The sequence below is a fragment of the Corvus hawaiiensis genome, chromosome 7 (genome assembly GCF_020740725.1).
Source record: "Corvus hawaiiensis isolate bCorHaw1 chromosome 7, bCorHaw1.pri.cur, whole genome shotgun sequence".
Lineage (NCBI taxonomy): Eukaryota > Metazoa > Chordata > Aves > Passeriformes > Corvidae > Corvus > Corvus hawaiiensis.
Genome location: NC_063219.1, coordinates 21,927,407 through 21,947,590, shown reverse-complemented (window position 1 = coordinate 21,947,590; position 20,184 = coordinate 21,927,407). Strand labels below are relative to the sequence as shown.

At 36.7% G+C, this 20,184-nt stretch overlaps 2 protein-coding genes across 6 annotated transcripts in view; both read right to left on the bottom strand.

The window, feature by feature from the left end:
• The window catches only part of TTC21B (tetratricopeptide repeat domain 21B), a 34,678-nt gene extending 30,204 nt beyond the window's left edge, over positions 1-4,474 (bottom strand). For 3 of the 4 annotated variants that reach the window (XM_048309525.1, XM_048309527.1, XM_048309526.1), the window contains exons 1-4: positions 4,372-4,474; positions 4,039-4,168; positions 2,922-3,032; positions 1,598-1,764 (exon numbers count right to left, since the gene is read on the bottom strand). In XM_048309525.1, the coding sequence (XP_048165482.1) occupies positions 1,598-1,764; positions 2,922-3,032; positions 4,039-4,168; positions 4,372-4,452 (489 nt within the window). In that variant the 5' untranslated portion in view covers positions 4,453-4,474. The remainder of the gene's footprint in view (positions 1-1,597; positions 1,765-2,921; positions 3,033-4,038; positions 4,169-4,371) is intronic. The other variant, XM_048309528.1, reaches the window with a different exon arrangement.
• A 1,831-nt stretch (positions 4,475-6,305) lies between these two features.
• Positions 6,306-20,184, bottom strand: part of LOC125328652 (sodium channel protein type 1 subunit alpha) — a 93,027-nt gene continuing 79,148 nt past the window's right edge. Inside the window, exons 23-28 of one of the 2 annotated variants that reach the window (XM_048309640.1) lie at positions 19,625-19,906; positions 12,949-13,002; positions 12,358-12,495; positions 10,566-10,670; positions 9,942-10,212; positions 6,306-9,561 (exon numbers count right to left, since the gene is read on the bottom strand). In XM_048309640.1, coding sequence (XP_048165597.1) covers positions 8,393-9,561; positions 9,942-10,212; positions 10,566-10,670; positions 12,358-12,495; positions 12,949-13,002; positions 19,625-19,906 — 2,019 coding nt within the window. In that variant the 3' untranslated portion in view covers positions 6,306-8,392. The remainder of the gene's footprint in view (positions 9,562-9,941; positions 10,213-10,565; positions 10,671-12,357; positions 12,496-12,948; positions 13,003-19,624; positions 19,907-20,184) is intronic. The other variant, XM_048309642.1, reaches the window with a different exon arrangement.

Sequence of the window (20,184 nt, the reverse complement as noted above, 5' to 3'; positions counted from 1 at the left end):
CAAACATTAATTATAGCTTAAGTGAATAAAATCTATTTTGAAGTCCTGAACTATTTAATCAAATTATAATTGCCATCAAAACATATATTTAAAATACAAAAAATCACTAGCTTCTTTAGAACATAAAATTAAAGAAATGAGTTCTGTATTTAAAACTCAAAGGTTAGTAGAAGAGCCATATTTTGTAATTGCTAACAATCAGGGTCATGATTTTGTTATGCAATGGAAACCAGCTAAACTTTATATACTTGATCATTTTTTAAAATAAAGGCAGGTGTTGTATTTCCATATAAGGAGTACATAAAGTATTGTATCAAAAAAGTATACACTAAGCAAATCCTATTTGACCAAGTTTAAACACTGTGAACCATGTTTCAAAAAATTGAAGTAAACATATAAACATAATTTTGTATTGTGAAATTAGAAAAAGAGCTAATCGTAAGTGAACTTATATTTTTTTATATATATTTAAATACTAATGTACTTTTTCATCTGTATGCATGTGTCTGTAAAAAAATTAATTACTTCAAATATTTTTAAATACATCAGCTAGAAATATTTCATACTAAGCAATATATCCAAACAGTATTTCCTAATAACAAAAACTAGCAAACAAAAACAAACAACTATTGTTTCAATAAGCAAAGTCATAAATACTGCTGTTTCACCAAAATGAACTATCCTTAGTCTTTTTAGGAATTACCATACTATTGCTTTGTGATGTCCTTCATTATTCCTCCACTACCATGAGTTATTTCTACATTAGCATAAATTAGCCAATAAATTAGTTGTTATTTAAAATAACTACCTATTTAAATTAATAATCACTGTTAGTTTGAAAGCTAAGCCATTACTTAAATCATAATTTCAGAAAATAATGTTTAGAATAGTTGCAGATTTTAATTTGTAAGAGATCAACCATTACAAACTGAACAAGCACTGAACCAAACAGAGGAGGAACGTTTTTGTTTAATACTACTGTACAATTATGGCTTCAATGTTAACAGCTCTGACTCAAAGATGTTTGACAACAAAAAATACCCCCAGTTTTTCATGTTTCTCTCCTTGAACTGAAGCTGACACCCGCCTTAAAAAAATAACGTTAATAAGTTTTCTGAAATCTCTTTAGAGATACAAGATTCTAATGAATTGTGATCTCTATATATAAATGCCAAAGACAATGCTATATACATACAACACTTATTTCAGTAAAAACTTAGGCAAATTTTGCCTTTAACAACAGCTGAAAATTTAAAACCCAAATCCTTTGGGTATTTTTCAGCCTTCAGATCCAGATGCTTATTTTTTTGCTAGGAATTATGTGGCTTGGTATCAAGTAGCAATACATGCTTAACTGCATATTATTTCCATTTATTAAGTGATTTCTTTTCATTTATTAAGCCATTATCTATTATTTATTAAGTGAAAATGAATATTAGTCGACAAAAAAATCATTATGGCAGTTTACTCAGCTGCGTCAAATGAACTTATGGCATTAAGAAAGAAAGTACTAGAACACAAAATAGTTCAGAATAACCTCCTAACAGCATTACTGCCTATTAATCTTTTACATTAAAGAAAGGTAAAAACCAGTTACCTCTTTACCACCACCAGAAACTTTGATCATTCTATCAATATATTCACGGGCTTTGTCCTCACGACCAAGATGCCACAAAAACAAGCCAGCATAGTACAGAGCCTGCTGTCCTGCTGTTTTACGTTGTTCCTTCAGTCTTGCATCCAGCTCTAGAATAGCATCTCGATCTGAAAAGGTTTTGTTCAGAGCTCTTGTTGATAGCCTCTCAAGATATTACAAAGGAGCAGCACATAAGCCAAGGGCTACCAAAGCAAACACTGTTTTCTCTTTTGTACCTTGATAAACATGCAGGCAATCCCACCCAATTAGTAATATTTATCAGCTACAGATGGAAAAAGCAGAAAAGGGTTCCCGTCAACATGATTGATGGGGAGGTCCCAGAAGCGGGAAGTCCCAAATGACTGGTGGTTAGCTAGTGTGATGTCCACCTATAAGAAGGGCAGGAAGAAAGATCAGCTTGTCAGCCTGACCTCGATGTCAGGGAAGGTCATGGATCAGACTACTGAGTGCCATCACACAGCACCTACACGACACCCAGGGGATCAGGCCCAGCCAGGCACTGGGAAAGGCAGGCCCTGCCTGGCCAACCTGATCTCCTGCGATGACATGGTGACCCACCTAATGAATGAGGGAAAGGCTCTCACTCTCAGAGAGTCTTGAGATCCAGGATAATTTTGCTGTCCTGCAGTATTAATCCTCAGGGACTCAAGTAAGAGTGATGCCATTAGTCAGAGCTGTTTCACATCATATTGCTTAACTGTCAATAGCAGTTATAAATCTGCACAGTGAGAAAGATACTGCAGCAAAAGTTTAACAACCACTCAATGTACCTGATAAACCAACTCTTACTTTGAGAATGTAACTCCTAACAAAATCACCCCAGCTTTTAGGTGGGAGAAAGGAATACCAAAATTCACAAAATTCTTTTCTCCATTTGTATGGTCAGGATAACTTGAAAGATAGAAATGGCGTGGCTTTAAAGACTGTTCAAGTTGCAGTTCTGCTCGGAAGTATCAATACTAGACATGAGAGAACAACAAACAGAGGAAGCTTGATTCAATTTCTTTTTTCCTTCAAAGATTTTTCATCATAGGAGGTAAGTCAGATTTTGTGTGTGGGTGTGGGTGCTTTATTTTAACATTCACTCTTATGCTTCAGAGTTTTGTTTACAATCTTGGTAAGCATCACTCAATTCAGTAATAGATCCTATGTCAAATGCAAAGCCAGAGCAAACCTTTTTAACTTAGGCAGAATTAGCCTACAACTCTCAGGCCTTCACACACAGCTGTTTAAAACATGAAACAGCATGTCTTAATGAGCATACCTGGATTAGGGCTCTTTTTGTGGGCATAAATCAGAGCCATCATTGTACAAAGTGACACCTCCTGTTTGTTTTTAATAGACTCCAACTGTCGAATACTTTCTTGGACATCACCTAGTGAAAACAAGCACAGAATAAGCTATAACACTTTTCAAGACAAAGAATATCCTCATCAAACATCAGTTTGACTTAAATTTTCTCTTCTATTTTTTTCTCCCATGCCTTTTGTTCATTATGCCTATATCCACTTGTTTGTGCACATCTTTCAAACAGACACAGGAAAGAAAATAGCACCTCAATGCAAAGAACTTGAAAAGAATTGTGTGCTAGTTCTGCCAACTGTGATAAAGATGAAAATCATATTTCTTACTTGTTTTATACAGGGCATTGAGCAGCTCTTTTTGTTCCTGTTTCTTTATATAGCCAGGATTTTTACCTTGTTTGTGCAAATATTTTGAACATCAGCAGAATAGACAGTACCTTGAAAAATGGCAGGATTCTTACACAAACAAGAACATCTGGGAGTTTGGGAACAAACACACTACCTCAAAACCAGAACACCTTCCTAGACTAGTCTCAGCCCTCCTCCATGTTGAGTTACTTGTTAATATTTTGTGACATCCTTGAAATACACATGTAGCTAAATAAATTTCTCAGAATAGTATAATTTACACAAAGATCCCCCAATAGGTATTAGCTGTCAGTTTCCCTGAGACAGAGGAGACAACAAAATTAGACACATCTGCTTTGAAAGGAAGAGCTATTAGCGGGGAAACACTAGTGACTTTCTAATCAAATGCAGTATGTGTTTGGGCAGGGCTCAAATTCCCTCTAAGGAACCCACTTACCTGACCCACGTTGATGTAACCATGAAAAAAAAAAAAAAATTGTTATTTCTCACTTTGGTACGATGCTGTCCAGATCACTTTCACTCAAACTAAGGAGGAGCGGTGACAGATAATAACACACTGGTAATTTACTCAACAGGTAATTTACTCAACATGGAATACATTCAGACTCCGTAACATCGCTTTTCCCTGCGCAGCAGACTAGCGGCTGAGCTTTGGGAGGCGAGGCAAGGAAGCCCAGCGTCTCGGGAGGAACGGGCCCGCCCCATTACCTGTCCTCAGCGCGCCGTAGGCCCGGTAGAAGAGGAGCACGGGGTCCCCGCCCAGCCGCGCCAGCGCCTCGTCCGCCGCGGCCCGGGCGTGCTGGAAGCGCCCCTCCTGGCAGTAGTAATTGAGCAGCGCCTGCGGGGAAGCGGCCGCGGGTCACCGGTGCCAACGCTTCGAGCCGGGACGGCCCCGGGGATACCGCGCCCACCGCACCGTCCCGTCCCAGCCCGGCCCGGCCCGGCCGCACTCCTGCCCGGCTCCCCCGGCCCCTCCTGCGGCTCGCCGGCCGCCCCCATCCCTCCCTCCCTCGGCCGGGGCGGGACGGCGGTGGCGCCCACCTGCTGCACCTCAGCGTCCATCGTTGCTACCCGACGCCACTGCGGGGGGGCTCCGGAAGGGTGAGGATAGCCTCCTGCCATTGGCTTGGACGGGAAGGAGGCGGGAGAGACACGGGAAGAAAAACTCTTGGAAGGCGGCGGGGCGGACACGACAGCGCGGGGCGATCCCGAGGGAGCGGCGGGACGGCTCCCAGCGCCTTGGCGCCCCCTGCCGGCGGGTGGGCAGCTGTGCCTCGGGAACGCTCACAGCCGGAATGCCGAATGGAAGCTTTGGGAATGTGTTTATTTCCTTGCTTTTCTTGGCTGAACATACGAATAAGTGGCCCACATTTCATAATGTAACCGAGTACTTCAAGTTATGTGACACTTCTCTTAGAAATACAATAGCAATAGGGTCAAATCAGATAGAGAAACTTCGTCTTTTCCCCCTCCTTTCTTTCCTCCTGCAGAATCAGATTTGCAAAGACTAGTAAAATTCAGGTTTTCCTCTGGAGGTGAAAGCATCCTCAGCCATCATTTCGAGACAGCAGAAACAAAGGATGCTAAAGAGCGTTCCTTTGGGGTGGGTGTGCAGACCGTCCGGCAGGAAAGCCACCAGTAATGCCACCAAGTCCAAGGAGCAGAACCCATCCTGCACGGAGTTTGTAGGAGCAGCTGTTTGGCTCTTCTAGCAGAGAGCGCTCAGTGACCTTTCCTAGCAAGTCCATTACACACAGCATTCCTGTGTCACACACTTCTCATCCCCAGCATCAGGAAGGTGCCAAAGAAGCACTATGCAATAAGCATAGTTGGCTTTCCTTGTTGGCCAAGACAATCCTCTGAATGTCCTGCTATGTTTAAGTTATGCTTGACTTGTTCCGAAGCAACATTTAGGCTTCTTTAAAACCTATAAGAGGTATGAGAAAAAAGTATTTTTTTTAATGTACTTTTTAAGGTAACTTTTAAGACATATTTTGTCCACATATTAATCTGAAAATACTTATCAGTTCATTTCAATACTTAGGCATTTTTTATCAAAGTTTTTGATTCCTTTTTTCGTAATATATTTCAGAACAATTTTACAAAGAAAAATTTCCCTCCCTTGAAAGATTTTTGATGAATTTCAGGGAAAATGCTATGAAATTTTGTTTCTGCATTAGCCACTGAAGCAAGTGTAAAGACTACAATTGGTCATAAACTGGTTTCTTACTAAGTTCAGTATTCACCTCTGAGTGTTTTCATTGTAAGTTGTAGGGGAATGCAATATAGAAATTATGTAAACATATAAAATTAATATTTTCAGAAATTCACTGAAGCAATTGATAAAGAATAAGGAACAGGCCCACTTTCCAGATGCATTTGTGTTTTTCCATATCGGTATTCACAAATGATTGCTTCTAGGAACGTGATGCTGCCAGAGAGATTCTTAAAATTCCTGAGGAAAAGACAGATGATTTATTCATTCCAACACCATTTCGCCTTTTTCAGAAATGTGCTCAAATGTGAGATGCTCTGTAGCCTGTTTGTGAACAGCACCCAGCAAGAATAAACTGGTTCTCAATCCAAGCTGCAGAATGTCATGGATCTAGTACTATTTTCAGCCCTCGTTTTGTCTTTATAAACTCTTGAATGCCCACTTCTCTTTTCTGTAACTGCTCTGAGCCTCCTGGGACACACTCAGGACAGCTCTGGTATTCAATGGCTGTGCACCCCACTGAATGGAGCTGCTGCATGAAGTCACTCAGGGCAGAACTACTGATACATGCAGAAGCATCATGCTCACTGTCTAACACACATTAAAAAAGAAATTCCTAATTAGTGACTAACAAGCAAGCCCCAAGGATTTTCTTACATGGAAGAACAGCATAGCTGGCTGTTTTCAGTATCCTCTCATTCTGTGGCTTAGAAGCATACCTTTTTTATAGTAATGTCAGATAATAAACACAAAAGGAAAGTACAATAAAAAATGTAATCTTTATTATTTTGACGCATTAATAATGTTCTTTAGCATCAGTTAGGGTAATAGCATTTTCCTGCATGCAGTTCACTAATACAGATTTAGTCAATAATTTTAATAAAAGTAATCTATATTTAATTTTCCTGTGTAAGAAACATAAAATGTCCTGATGTGTTGGATTATACAATTTTGCTACTTTCTCTTTGTGAAAAAATACTGTGAACCCTAGATAACATTTAGAACTGTTCTAGTGCAGCATGAATGTAAAAAAAAATCAGTGAATAAATATGAGAAAAGATTCAGGATTCTGTGAAAGAAAGATTGTGTCTGAAAACTCATGATGCAGGCACTGCTTAGACATTCAATTTGAACTTTAGATCATTTCCCAACTGCAAAAAAACCCTTAGCTTTTTAGAAGCAAATTATGAACTTATTTCGCAGAAATTATTGATATGTTGGCAAATACTGTAAAAAATAAGAACCTACAGGTATCCATTCACTTAGTTATATCTTGTTCTCTGGAGTTCTTGTGTGAAAAGATACGGACAGAAAGTAACAAAAACGGTGTGACATCAACCTGAAGATAAAATTCAGTTCTTGTTTTATGTACATAATGCTGAAAAATAAAATAAAATGATTTTTACAGTATTTATATTTGCTTATAAAATCCTAACATTATTTTCAACAGGTCTAGTAGTTTTCAACATGTCTGTACAGTTTGGATATACACTATATGCTTTTTTTTCACTGAAAATTCAGAAATGTAAAACAAGCTCCTAAATAGCTGCAAAATATTGCTTAATGGTATGGAGGAATGAGGTCTTTTTGAGTAGTTTATTTCATTTAGCTCTGATGTATGGCTTCCCATGTTTAAGAATCCTGGTCTGTCAAAGGAATAGCAGCATAGGCAATAGAAACATGCATTGATTGCATCCAAACTATCTATAATGGTAGATAATACGTAATTTTACCTGTTGAACGCTTGCGCACTACACTTATTGTGGTACATATTTGATGCAATAAATGTGCTAAAGTCATTATCTGTTTGCTCAAACATGCACCACTGGTTAAAAATTATTTACATATCAGAGGGCTTTTCATTAACGTGTACAACATCAACCTTACTGAGAGCTGAAGATGGCTAAACAATACTGCAGGATAAAGCAGAACAACTTTATAGAGGGCTCTTTTTGATCAATTTGGAGGGCTGAGGCAGATTCATTTAGTATTCGTACGCAGAAAGACATTTGACAAAGACAAAATCTGTGACTCCAGACCTAGGAAGAAGTTTGCACCTTCTGAAACTTAATGGTCTGTGCAAAAAGTAAACCATATTTACTATTCTTGTGAGTTGTAGAGGACTTTACAGGCATACTAAGACTTGTTTGAACATGATACAACATGAATACTTTAATTAAGCACCTCAAAATCTGTTATTCCTTTCCAGAAACACTGTACTAAAAAAACTTGTTGTTCTTTGTGACTTAATGTTATTTTCATGCATGATCTATAAGTGCAGCATGCCTTCATGCAAATAATTTCTGTGTGTATATTAGTTGTATAATAGAACACCTGGCCCTTGTACCTGTAAAGGCGTACTTAATTCCCTTCCCCAACAGAAGCCCCATTTACAAAAATAGTCACATATAAGAAACAACATATGAATAAAAACAAGATGAATCCACCAACACAGATTTTGTAAAAATATGAAGTATGTGGCAGTTGAAATGCAAACAGTGGATACAATTACCATATTGTTTTATGCTAAGCACACAAATACTTGGTTTCGCACCCCTTTAACTGGTCCCTACAGTCTGTGTAGCCATTTTTTTCTCTCCTCTTCAGCAGTGTCAGCTGGTAGTGAGAACAGTAACCTCCTGTCAAGGTTGTTTCTTCTTATCACAGTCACAGTCGCTGACAAGGGGTCACTGTCTTTTAATAGGCACTGACCTTTAATGTACAGTATATTTGTAAAAATTGTCAGTTTGGCATAGACCTCCTTCAGGAGTCCTGTTGACACAAACACGTGATCCTTACAGGCTATGAACTACTTTGCACATATATGATTTTTCTTGCTATTTGCTCTTATTTTTGACCATCTTTCTCTTCCTTTTCGTGCTTTTCTTTGACTGGCCTCATTACACGATCATAAGAAGGTGGACAAACTGCTGTTGATGCGGTTATATCTGTTTTCTCTGTAAATGAGTTTTCGTTTAACTTGTCGATAAGGATTTCATCTTTCATACCCTGACCAGCCCCACCTTCAGTTTTATTTTTGTTATAGATAAAGGAAGCTTGTTTTACTGTTCGTTTTAAAAGGTGACGTCTGTAAGCACGCTGAATGATGACAGCAGATACTTCCTCTTGTTTTCGTTTCAATGTGGTTGTAATTGGTTCATAGGAAGCTTTAGAAGGATTGGATGCCATAAACCGATCTTCCATCTGTATTCTGAGGGCGTCCATCTCCCCACTTTCCCCCAATACACGCTTTGTGAAAGCAAACAAGATGTCAAGGCAGTGAATTCTGTCACCGCTCACCATGGGCAGATCCATTGCAATAAGCTGGACTTTATTTGGTTTGGGTAGATGAAGAGGAGGCTCAAGTGCTGCTGCAAAATCAGACAATTTCTCAAATTCCATGAATTGTGTTGCATCAGGATCAAACTTCTCCCAGACTTCATAGAACATCTCAAAGTCGTCCTCGCTCAAGGGTTCAGCACTTTCTTCAGTAGCAACACCAAAGTTCTCCAAAATCACAGCGATGTACATGTTCACCACTACCAGAAAGGATATGATAATGTAGCTGACAAAGAAGAAAATCCCAACAGAAGGGTTGCCACAGTCACCTTTCACAGAACTCCCTGGATGAGCCTTGTTAGGGTCACAATCCGGCTCCCCACTGTTAAGGATCGGGGCGAGCAAACCATCCCAGCCCGCAGACGTGGTGATCTGAAACAGGCAGATCATGCTGTTGCCAAACGTTTCAAAGTTGAACATGTCATCAATCCCAGCTTCCCTCTTGACATAGGCAAAGTTGGACATGCCAAATATGGCATAGATGAACATGACCAGGAAGAGCAGCAGCCCAATGTTGAACAAAGCTGGAAGAGACATCATCAGAGCAAAAAGCAGAGTGCGGATTCCCTTAGCGCCCTTAATGAGGCGCAGGATTCGACCAATTCTGGCAAGTCGGATGACTCTGAATAGTGTGGGGGATACGAAGTACTTCTCAATCATCTCAGCTAAGAACATACCTAAAAAAGAAAAAAAAGAAAAGAAGAAAACCAAGGTACGTTACCACTTAATCTCCATATCACAATAGAAATTTAGAAACATATTTTTAAAATCAGCGGTTTTACGTAGCAATTAAAGATATTCTGTAGATTCCACTTGCATAATTTCTGTTTTAGCAGTTGTAGTTAATATTTGCAGGTGCAATATATGTTGGATGATCATAATAGTTTTGATGGTTGGTTTAGCTAAATAACGTAAAAATAAAACAAGTAAAAATGTAAAGTTGAATGAGTTGGCTGTAAATCTTGCAATTGGTAAAGCTCACCATATAGCTCTATTCAAGTAAAAGTTCACCTCATATTCATTTTACCTTCTGTTTGGTTTAATTAACAAGACTTACCTACTATTGAGAGAATGACAACCACAAAATCAAAAATGTTCCAGCCTATAGTGAAGTAGTAATGGCGAAGTGAAATTAATTTCAGGACACATTCTCCAGTGAAAAGGACAATGAACACGAGGTTTATCCAGTATAAAATATTTTCCATTTCTTTGCTCTGGTCATCAGTTTCTACCATCATGGTTACCATGTTAAGACAAATAAGAATCATGATGCTGATGTCAAATACTTGCTGTGTCACAAAATCAAAGACCATGCCTTGGAATTTATTCTGAGGAAGAAAGAAAAAAGAAACATCCAATACAAACTGTAACTTATTTTTTTTCCTGTTAGAAGAAAGTAGAAAAACACATGCAGTAAGGCTTATGAGACTTCAATAAAATTGCAACTAGTGGTCTTAAGTGGAGTACTCAAATACAACAACTTAGTTCAGCCTCCTGTGTTGCTATTCATACATACAGTTGCAAGTTGAAAATAATTTTTTGGTTTTGTTTTTATTTTCCATTTCTGCTGACTAATGCACTAGTTACTGATAATTTTCATTTGGGTATATTTCTGCTCTCTCTGTATCAATAAAAACTCTTTGTAAATAGCTATTTGTCTGATGTGTATAAATAATTTTACCCCTGGTCTTGGTATAGGTTTTTGTGGTTTTTTGGATCCCAGCTTTTTCATTGCATTGTAGTATTTCTTCTGCTCTTCTGTCATAAATATGTCTTGACCTCCAAAGTAAAAACATGAAACCAAAACTGGTTATAATCACATTTATATGCAGTGCTGAGAAAACTCTTTGAGAAATATGACTGAATGATTCAAAAATCAAGATGACTAAACTGGGAAAAATCTCTTAGCTATCAAATGCAGCTGTCTACAATCTAAAACTGTCTACAATCTAAGCATTTAGTCTGGAAGTCTGGACATCCAGTACTGCATCTCTCAAAAAAAAAAAAAAAAAAAAAACCAAAAAAAACAATGCAACAGTTTTCTACAGTTATTTTCATGGAATTCCAAAAAAAAATCATTTTCAGTACCTATTTTCTTTTATAGGAAGAGATACTGTAAATAGTACGTGAGATAAACTCAGATAGTCTGGGCTGCTCAATACTGTCACTTTTGAACTGTGATTTTAGTGAAACAAGGGAAAGAGACAAAGTCAGGTTTTCAGTAGAGGAATGTGCTTTAGGTATCTCTAGTTTTGCAGTCACATTAGCATTGGGACCCAAAGTCTTCAAGGTTCTTGAGAAGATGGATTATCAGACTTTGGAGAAACTTAGCTGAAGATTGAAGCACCCTATTAACAGCAAAATGCTCTCTTTTAAATCTTTTATTTTGATTAGCATCCATGTTCAATGAAGGTCTGTTTAGTAGAAGCATGAACCTGCCTTTGAAGTCTGGCAGTGAAGAGAAAGGAGGAATTATGGGTCTTTCATAGTAACCTAACCAAAATCCATAGTAACCTTCTTTAAGAGACAGCTTGAATGAAAACCCATGATACTTCCCATACCTCTTGTAGAAATTTTTTTCCTTGATAAGAGATACTTGCAGATATCTAATTCCAGGAATGCCAGTGCACACACAGGACTGGATGCAGACCTTTGTGGATGAGTGTGTGGGAAGCTTGAAGATGTGGGAATGCATGGACCATAAGCTGGACAGGCTCCTTAACCATATACCTCTAGGTTTCTACCATGTACAGCTTCCAAAAATCTTGCTTAGTATTTCTCATTATTAACATAAACCCAAAGAAAGTGATGCAGCCCAGCAAAGTAAAAGTAGACTAGTAACTCATAGCTGCTTTGGTCCTTGAGCTTTCATTGCTTTATCTATTTGCAGAAAATAATTTTAAAGGCAAGCATCTCATAGTTAGACCATCTATACCAGTGAGATTATCTACATCTGCCCTGTGAAACAATAGAAAAAGGTCCTGAAATAGTTACAAACCACTCCTGCTCTGTATACTTTCAGATTGTTCAGTGCCACAAAGTAGAACTTGAATACTTGTGATCATTAAAACAGCATCTGTAGTTGTGTGATGAAATAATTCTTTGTTTCACGACCACCTAGCTATTTTTTGTGTGCTCATAGAATAACTACAAATCAAGAAGAAAAATACCCCAAGAAATTATGATTTCTTTAATGTAGAGACCTAATTGAGGGGTTGGATCATGCAAGAAGACCTCATAAAGTTTAGTCATGAAAAAGCAGATGACTTGAGGAGACAACAGAAGGATCTGTCCCGCTCACTAAATGAAAAATCTTATGACTTTAATGAATACTGCAGGTATGATTTTATGTCCTAGTATACTGCAGCTTTTTCAATTTTGAACAAGCTATGGGTGTACTTTCCATATATCATGCACCTGCAAAAATGCAATATTTTAGAATATCTTTAGAAGGGAAATGAAACAATACTTATCTTCTTTTTTTGCTGATTGAAGTTGTCAATAATGACACCAATGAACAAATTCAGGGTGAAAAAAGACCCAAAAATTATAAAGATGACAAAATACAAGTACATGTACAAGTTGTCTTCATACTTGGGTTGCTGTAATACCTAAGGAAAAAAAAAAGTGAAATATCATTCCTGAGACTTGATGTGAAAATTTCAGCTGAACAAGTGGCAACCTTGTGCAAAATGTCCCCAATATTTTGTGTTTGGACAATATTCCTATCACTTATATCAATATATTTTGTCTATTCCACCTCTTGCTGATAGTATCTGGCAGTTTGCATTCAGTTTTCCACATTTTGTTACCACAGAACCTCATTCTAATTAATTTAATTGTTTTCATTCTATTGTATGGATATTAATTGCTTATAAGATAAGTAAGTATTAATTGCTTATTAGAACCTCATTCTAATTAATTTGTTTTCATTTTATTGTATGGATATTAATTGCTTATAAGATAAATAAGTATTAATTTCTTATAAGATAAATAAGATAAATACACACTTGTAGATAGAACTCAGGAAAAAAAAGATAATTTAAAATATTTGCAGTACTTACATCTCTTGAGTCAATAGCTGCATACATAATATCCATCCAGCCTTTAAATGTAGCCTGTAAACAGTACACACCTGTTTAAGCATAGAGCCTAAAGGCAATTCATTTAATAATTTCCAGCAACCCAGTACAGCACCAGGAATAATTACTAGCGTTAGATTTCTGAAGAATTTTGTCTCTTGGCTTTCTATTCAGCTGCTCATCGGACATACTGCTGTGTATCCTATTACTTTGTCTTGATATGAACATTTTAAGCTGTATGATTAACTTATTTTTAATTTCTAATTACCAAAAACTGCAGAAGGCATTTTAGTTCATCAAATCTTGTCAAATGCAAAAGCTATGTACAGCTGGGTGTACAGCCTTATGTAAATGAGTTGCCACCAATGAACACTGATACATAGTTCCACCCTCCCAAATAAAAAAGGTGTCAACAAAAGGGAACCAAAAATTTTATAATCTCAAAAAAGGTGTTTTCCTATCAATCAGAATCTACTTTGAAAGATTTTACCTGGTTTAATAATTCTATGTTCAGATTAAATATATTGTATTGTGCTTTACAGAGCCTAGATCTCTCAGATACATCCTGACCTAAAGTAGCAGGAAGTGGTTTATGTGCATTGAATATGCCTCATAAATGACAGCATTTAGTGAAATTTTGTAACTATTTCCTCTGCCCAAAATCTGTAAATTTTTATATTTGACAGTTAGGTGTAGATTGCTTCATCAGAATGTTCGAAACATAAAGTAATTTTCTCTGTTGTGGCAATTAGTTCTCTTTTAACTAGGCAACATCTCCAAGTAGAAATCAATTGGTTTTTAATCCAGTTGTACCCAAAAATAAAGCAAAAAAAGGAAATAGCTCTCTGTTCTTTAATCCTCATTAAAATTTTGCAAAACAAGGCTGCAGATCATTGGTTCCTCCATTTTCATTGCCACCAGTTGCAGAATAGAATCAGGAATGGAACACTCTTCATCCGTGTTTTTTGCTGTATGACCATCATCTTGAGGTTTCATTTCTAGTGAAAGTTTCAAAAAACCTTTTTTTTATGCAGGACACAGAGCAGTTTGGCATCATCCTGATATGAACTTAAAATGAGAAGAAATTATTTTCTTAAAGGAAAGGTCCCTTACACTTTTGAAACAGTGGAATACTGAAAAGAGCATGATTATCCTTAGATGCAAATCTAATGTGCAGCAACTTTGACATCTTGGGGTCAACACAGAATATATGAAGCTCAGGCAACTAACAGTACAATGGTGAAATCAAACTGTAGTATCAGAGGACCAGTAAATCCAGAATAAATCTGAAGCAAGTAGATGTCTCAGCTGAAGAATTTAAAGTCCTCATGGAATACTTGGACTGCAGGGGATTAGGAGAAGTAGATAAGCTTTACTCTATGTAAATTACTAATATATGTTGAATTTGTCCTCAAAGGCTTTTAATGGTGAACACTCCACAACCTTTTAAAAAATATTTATTCTGGCACTTGTTTTTATTATTTCCTAATATTTACATCCTTCTGTTGCCATTTAAGACTCACTTGTCACAGCCATTACATATCTGGAGAGCTGCAGCAATCACCTTCAGGCAGCATCTTTTACTTTTTGCAAACTGATTGTTGTTGTCTTTCTTCTTTAGGTAGTGATCACTGTTCCTTCAATCTTTCCATGTAAATCTTGTTTTCCAGAACTCTGATCCCTCTCACTGTTTTCCTCTGGGCTCTCTTACACTAGTTCATCTCTTGAAATGGCAACCAAAACAGGACTCAGTATTTCATCTAACAAGGTCTAAATAGGGCAAGATGATTACTTCATGTCTTAGAGTGCTACTGTTGTTTCTGTGTTGGTACACTGCTTGCATTTTTTGGAATGTCATAACTTGAAATCAGTACTTCAGTCTGAAACACCATGTGAAAATATTGAGCATACTTTTACTTCAGAAAGATAATGAAAATGATGGAGTGGCATTTGTGCAAAGTGTGTGCTGTTGCCTCAGATTCAAACCCACGGTGATCTTTCCATATCATCCTCCAGGCAAAACGGAATTATTATTGGGATTTTTGCAAATTTATTGGTGTAGCCTAGACTAAGAGTCAATAAAAAAAAAAATAGACTAATTTTGAAATATTGAGCTTCACCATCGTCACTGCACTATAAACAGACAGTACCCTTCCAACCAGTGATAGAAAATAGAGCTGAAGGACTGAGCTGTATTAATATTATTGTAGTTGTTGCTGTTGTTAAAAAGGAAACTTGAAAACAGTATGGGGGTGGAAAAATAGAAATATAACATATTGCTATCTTGTATTATCCACAATGAGTTTCATAAAACTCTAAGATATTACAATTTTTGAAGAAATTAGGAGTCAAGGCATCGCATTCAGTGAAAGCATTATTTCTACTGTAGATGCATAGACCTGCTTATATTTATCTGCAATGTGTTCTCTTTAACAGAAATAAGGTATCATTTGTGTATTTCTGTATACTGAATAGAAAATAACACAGAAAATTACCAAGAGATCAAATTATTAGTTTCTGTTTAGCATATTACCATATAAAATATATTCTATATTCTCAGTGACTCTAAATCAGGAGTAATTAATTGATTTTAAAGATTACAGCAGTATAACTGAAGTCAGCATCTGTTCCAAATGTTTTTTCCCCCAAGGAAATTTCAATGACACATATTCAGATGCAGATTCAAATGTAGTTAGAAAAAACAACAGAGCAAAAATCACCCATCTCCTTTACTATTGGTAAAAATACATAGATTTTTTTCCCCCCTGATAAATAATTTCTCATGAAGTCATGCTGGAGTTTCACCACTCAATTTCTTTACCAGAAATAATCACCATGAAGATTCACAATCTCTTTTGGACATACAATAGCATCTTGCTTTTAAAATACTAGCCTGCTTGAACTTTGAAAGTATCCTAAACTTCTAGCCTTAGAATTCAGATTCTGATTTTTTTACCATACACTTCAAGAGATGTATTTTCTTACTGATATTCATAACAACAGTATAGTATAATATTGTGCTTTGAGACCCACTGGGGTCACACTTTGTCCTGGCAAGCAGGGTATACCCTTACTAGCAGGGTAAAAGCAGGCCTTTGGGAGATTTACTTACCAAGGAATCCAAATACTAGGTTCAAGTTAAAAGGCATAAGGCCATAAAATTATCAGGGCAGATGCCACATCTCTTTGTGTACACCAGCCTCTTCCTCTTCACCCATTGGTGCATGACAATTGTGAAAGGAATTTCTCCAGCAGATCTGTCTCTGCTTTGATGCTTCTCTTTAGAGACAGAGAAATACTCAAGCAAGTTCAGACCAAGAAATGAAAAAAGAATCTTGAAGATCCACATAAACCAACATGATTTACGCTGTATTATAGAAGAAAAAAAATTCTCATGGAAGAAATGTGTGCTTATATGACTGATGGCATGAATAAATATACTCCAAATTATATAAGAATTCTGGAAAACACTCTGATCAACAAAGTCTATAGAACTTGGTTTTATCAATGACATGTATTGTTAGGCTGTATTTTTGGGCAGAAATAATTATAACATTGCTATAATACTGAAGATTTTCCACACAAACCCCTCCCATGAAAGAAGAAAACCCAAGAAATGTCAACCAAAAATTAGGTAATGTTCTTTTCTTAGGCCCCTCATTCAGGAAAGTCATCCACCATCACTGCCAAGCAAACTCAAGAAAGAGCTTGTTAGAGAGTTCCTTTTGCTCAAAAAGTTACTATCACACATTTCTATAATTTGAGCCTAGAATACTTCTTTCTGAAATTATCCCTTTGCTTTGGAGCATTTCTCTGTGAAATATATGTTTCTTTTCCATATCACTCTTAAAAATAGAAGGATTTTCTGTGATGAAGAGACCCATATACTGCTAAAAACATTAAAAAAAAAGTTGTTCACAGGATTCTTTTATGTCTTTCCCAGAATAATAAGGTCCTCAATGCCTTGGGTTGAAATTCTTTTGGCTTGTTTTCATTTCAATTTTTTGTCATGAAAATGGTACTAACTGCCATTAGCATTCACTCCAAATAGTGATACAGATAGTAAGGACTTACTTTATGGTTCTTGTAACCCAGAAAAGTTGATGGGATTTACAACATTCTTTGACTGACTCAAAGGGCATGAGCCAGAGGGCAGAATGGAGAATGGAAATAATGGGGAATAAGAGGAAGCTTTCTGTATTTATTTTCTAGCCTCCTAGCCTTGTATCAGTAATTCATGCACTGATACTCTTCACAGAGATTGTTATTAGAAAAATGGCATTGACCTCCCTGGGGTTATTTTCTCAGGTCCAGCACTAATAAAAGTCTGTGCCTGAGGTTGTTAAGGTGGAGAACCAAATGACTTCAGTAGAAAGGCCATTAGTGATCACATTAGGCTAACAGAAAGAATATCCACATGATTTTCTAATCATATTTTTCAGGCTCAATATATACTTTTAGGCCAAATACTAAACTTTCAATACATTTATCCTTGTTTCTGACACAGTAATGTATACCTCTAGTTAGTACCTTAGCATTTAGTCATCTTTCTATTGCTGCAAGCTGTTTAGGAAGGGTAGGAAAATCTAGGGCTATGACATACCTATTCATGTCTCATGTTTGTTTTGGACATGATGGCTTTGGAGTCTTGTGCTAGAGTTTGATCAAAAGTACTTTATATATCAAATAGAAAATCACATTATCAGTGGGGTTTTTTTGATTGAGAAAGCAATGTAAGAATCTCAAACAGTGGTGAATTGTGGCCTTGTTTTCTTGAAGGTGAAAAAACAGATTCTACACATTTTAATGCATTAACTGAAAATCAAGCTGATATTCTTTCTTGGTCCTAGGGCTCTTATCGTTCCATAACTGCAAAATCACTACTATTGTCTTACTTACCAAACTCTAGAAGATGCAGGGCCAAGTTTCTGTTTTGTGCAATGACAGAAATGCCCCTTTTCTTCTGGTATGTCAAACAAAAAAATCCTTCATGCTTTTACAAGCATTTTAGCAATACAGAAAAATTAAGTGCTGTTGTCATGGACATTCTACTCACACAAAAAATCCCCCATCATTAAGTGAGGGTTCCATGTTCTTGCAAAATCTCTACATTGCAGATACTGCACAAACAAGTGGCTTGTCCTCTGTGAGAGCTAGGTCCCTCTGTGGTAGGTCTAGATTGATTTTTCCTTTGGAATTGTGGGAACAATTGGCAAATTTCTCCTAATTTGCCTCCGAAAAAATTCCAATAATTGAAGAATCTAAGTGTTTATGTGAGAAATATTTGTTGCTTTTCAACGAATAGAAGATTAAATAATTTGTGCATAGCCAGGACACTGAAACAGATATGACTGCAAGTAGCTGAGGGGTGGTGATTGTGGCCACAAAGCCAGGAAGGAAATGAACCTAGAATAATTACCTGTGTCTCAGAGTAGAATAGGTACTACTAGAAACAGAGTTGCAAACTACTTGGAAAAAGCTTTGTTGATGTCTTGTTTCTCCTGAACACCTGTAATGCAGCATTCTGCCTCCCTGGGTGAGTAGATTTCATAAATAAGGCAAGGAAAATAAATACTTAAAGTCTTTAGTTATCAAAATCAAATTGTATTCAGTATTTTATTTCTTTAGTACTATTGGTCCCTCTCCACTCCTTCCTGATGTGACAGTAAAGTAAGTAATCATAATGAATTTTAAATTGATGGACTTATCAGTCACACAAGTAAGATGCTGTATTAGCTGGGAGAGGCAGTTCATATTGCTCAGAAGTAGTGTTTTAGACCATGTGCAGGACAATGTCCACACCACTGCATCATGTTAATGATTTGTTCTACTGAGATTTTATATAAACAACATAAAAGCTGGAAACTTATTTAAAAGCAATAAAAATGAAACATAAGATACTGCAGAGTTAGAGAGTAACATCAAAAAAAAAAACCAAACCATAGAGTTTGCTGAAGGTACACAACATAGATTAGAGTCCCTCATTTTCTTGATTAAAGCTAGGTCACATTGTTAGCTACTTCAAAATACAAAGACGGGGTTGTGAGGACACAATTTTTGATAGTGAAGGCATAATCTTATAGTAACTTTCTGCATATATTTTCTTTCTTCTTCCCTCAGTTTTTGCCAACTAAACTCCATGAGGTCCTTGTGCACAGAAATATCAGGAAAATATTTCATAGATTACAGTATCGAGTGCTATTTTTCTTATTTCTCTTCTGAATTAGAAATTGCTTTTTATATCACGTAAGTCTGCACTGGTGGCAGCCACATGCCTGAGATGAAATTTATTACCTGGAATTCTTTGTGACTTAATCACACCAATGGAGAATTTTTTTCAGCAACTGGAAAACTTAAAATATTTAGATACCTGAATACCATTCCTAGGTACTTCTAGAAACTTTAAAAATTAGAAGGAGCTGTAGGACTAAGGGAGCCATAAATAGGAAGGTGTGTCATTAGATATCCTAAAAATTCTTTATTCATCATAATAGACTCTACTTGCTGCTTATGATGAAAAGAGTAATCAACTACCAGTGTAGCAGTACTACTAAGTCACAGATAAAAATCATCAGGTAAATGTTTTCTCTCTGTTGCTAGAATTGCTTTTCACTACTGCATATAAACAGGAAAAGGTATATAAAGAGTGATCACTTACTACTTGAAGTAAAGAAAGATACCCAAATCCTACATTATCAAAGTTTACTTTCACGTTTTTCCATCGGGCACTTTGATTGTTTTTTATGAGTTCCTCGCACTGACTAAAATTGTTGATTTGGTCGACTTCAAACCTTTCATCAGTTGTGGTGTTAACACAGTAGTAGAACTTCCCAGCAAACAGATTTACTCCCATGATGCTGAAAATTAGCCAGAATATAAGACAAACGAGAAGCACGTTCATGATGGATGGAATTGCTCCTAAAAGGGCATTCACAACCACCTAGTACACAAATACAGGGGGAAAGAGAAAAGAGTATAAGCATATTTACAGCAATACATCTTTGTATACTGTTTCACCATTCCTTAATAAAGGCTTATCCAGAAACTAATACTATAAATTTTAAAGCAGTACATTAATAACCGTAGCATTGCATTGTTCTTTTAAAATATTAACAGTAGTACATGTAATGAAAAGAAAATGAGTGAAAAAATGAAAATAATTAATAGAAAAACAAAAAAGAAGACCTGGCAGTAGTAAGATGATGCCTGACACTGATG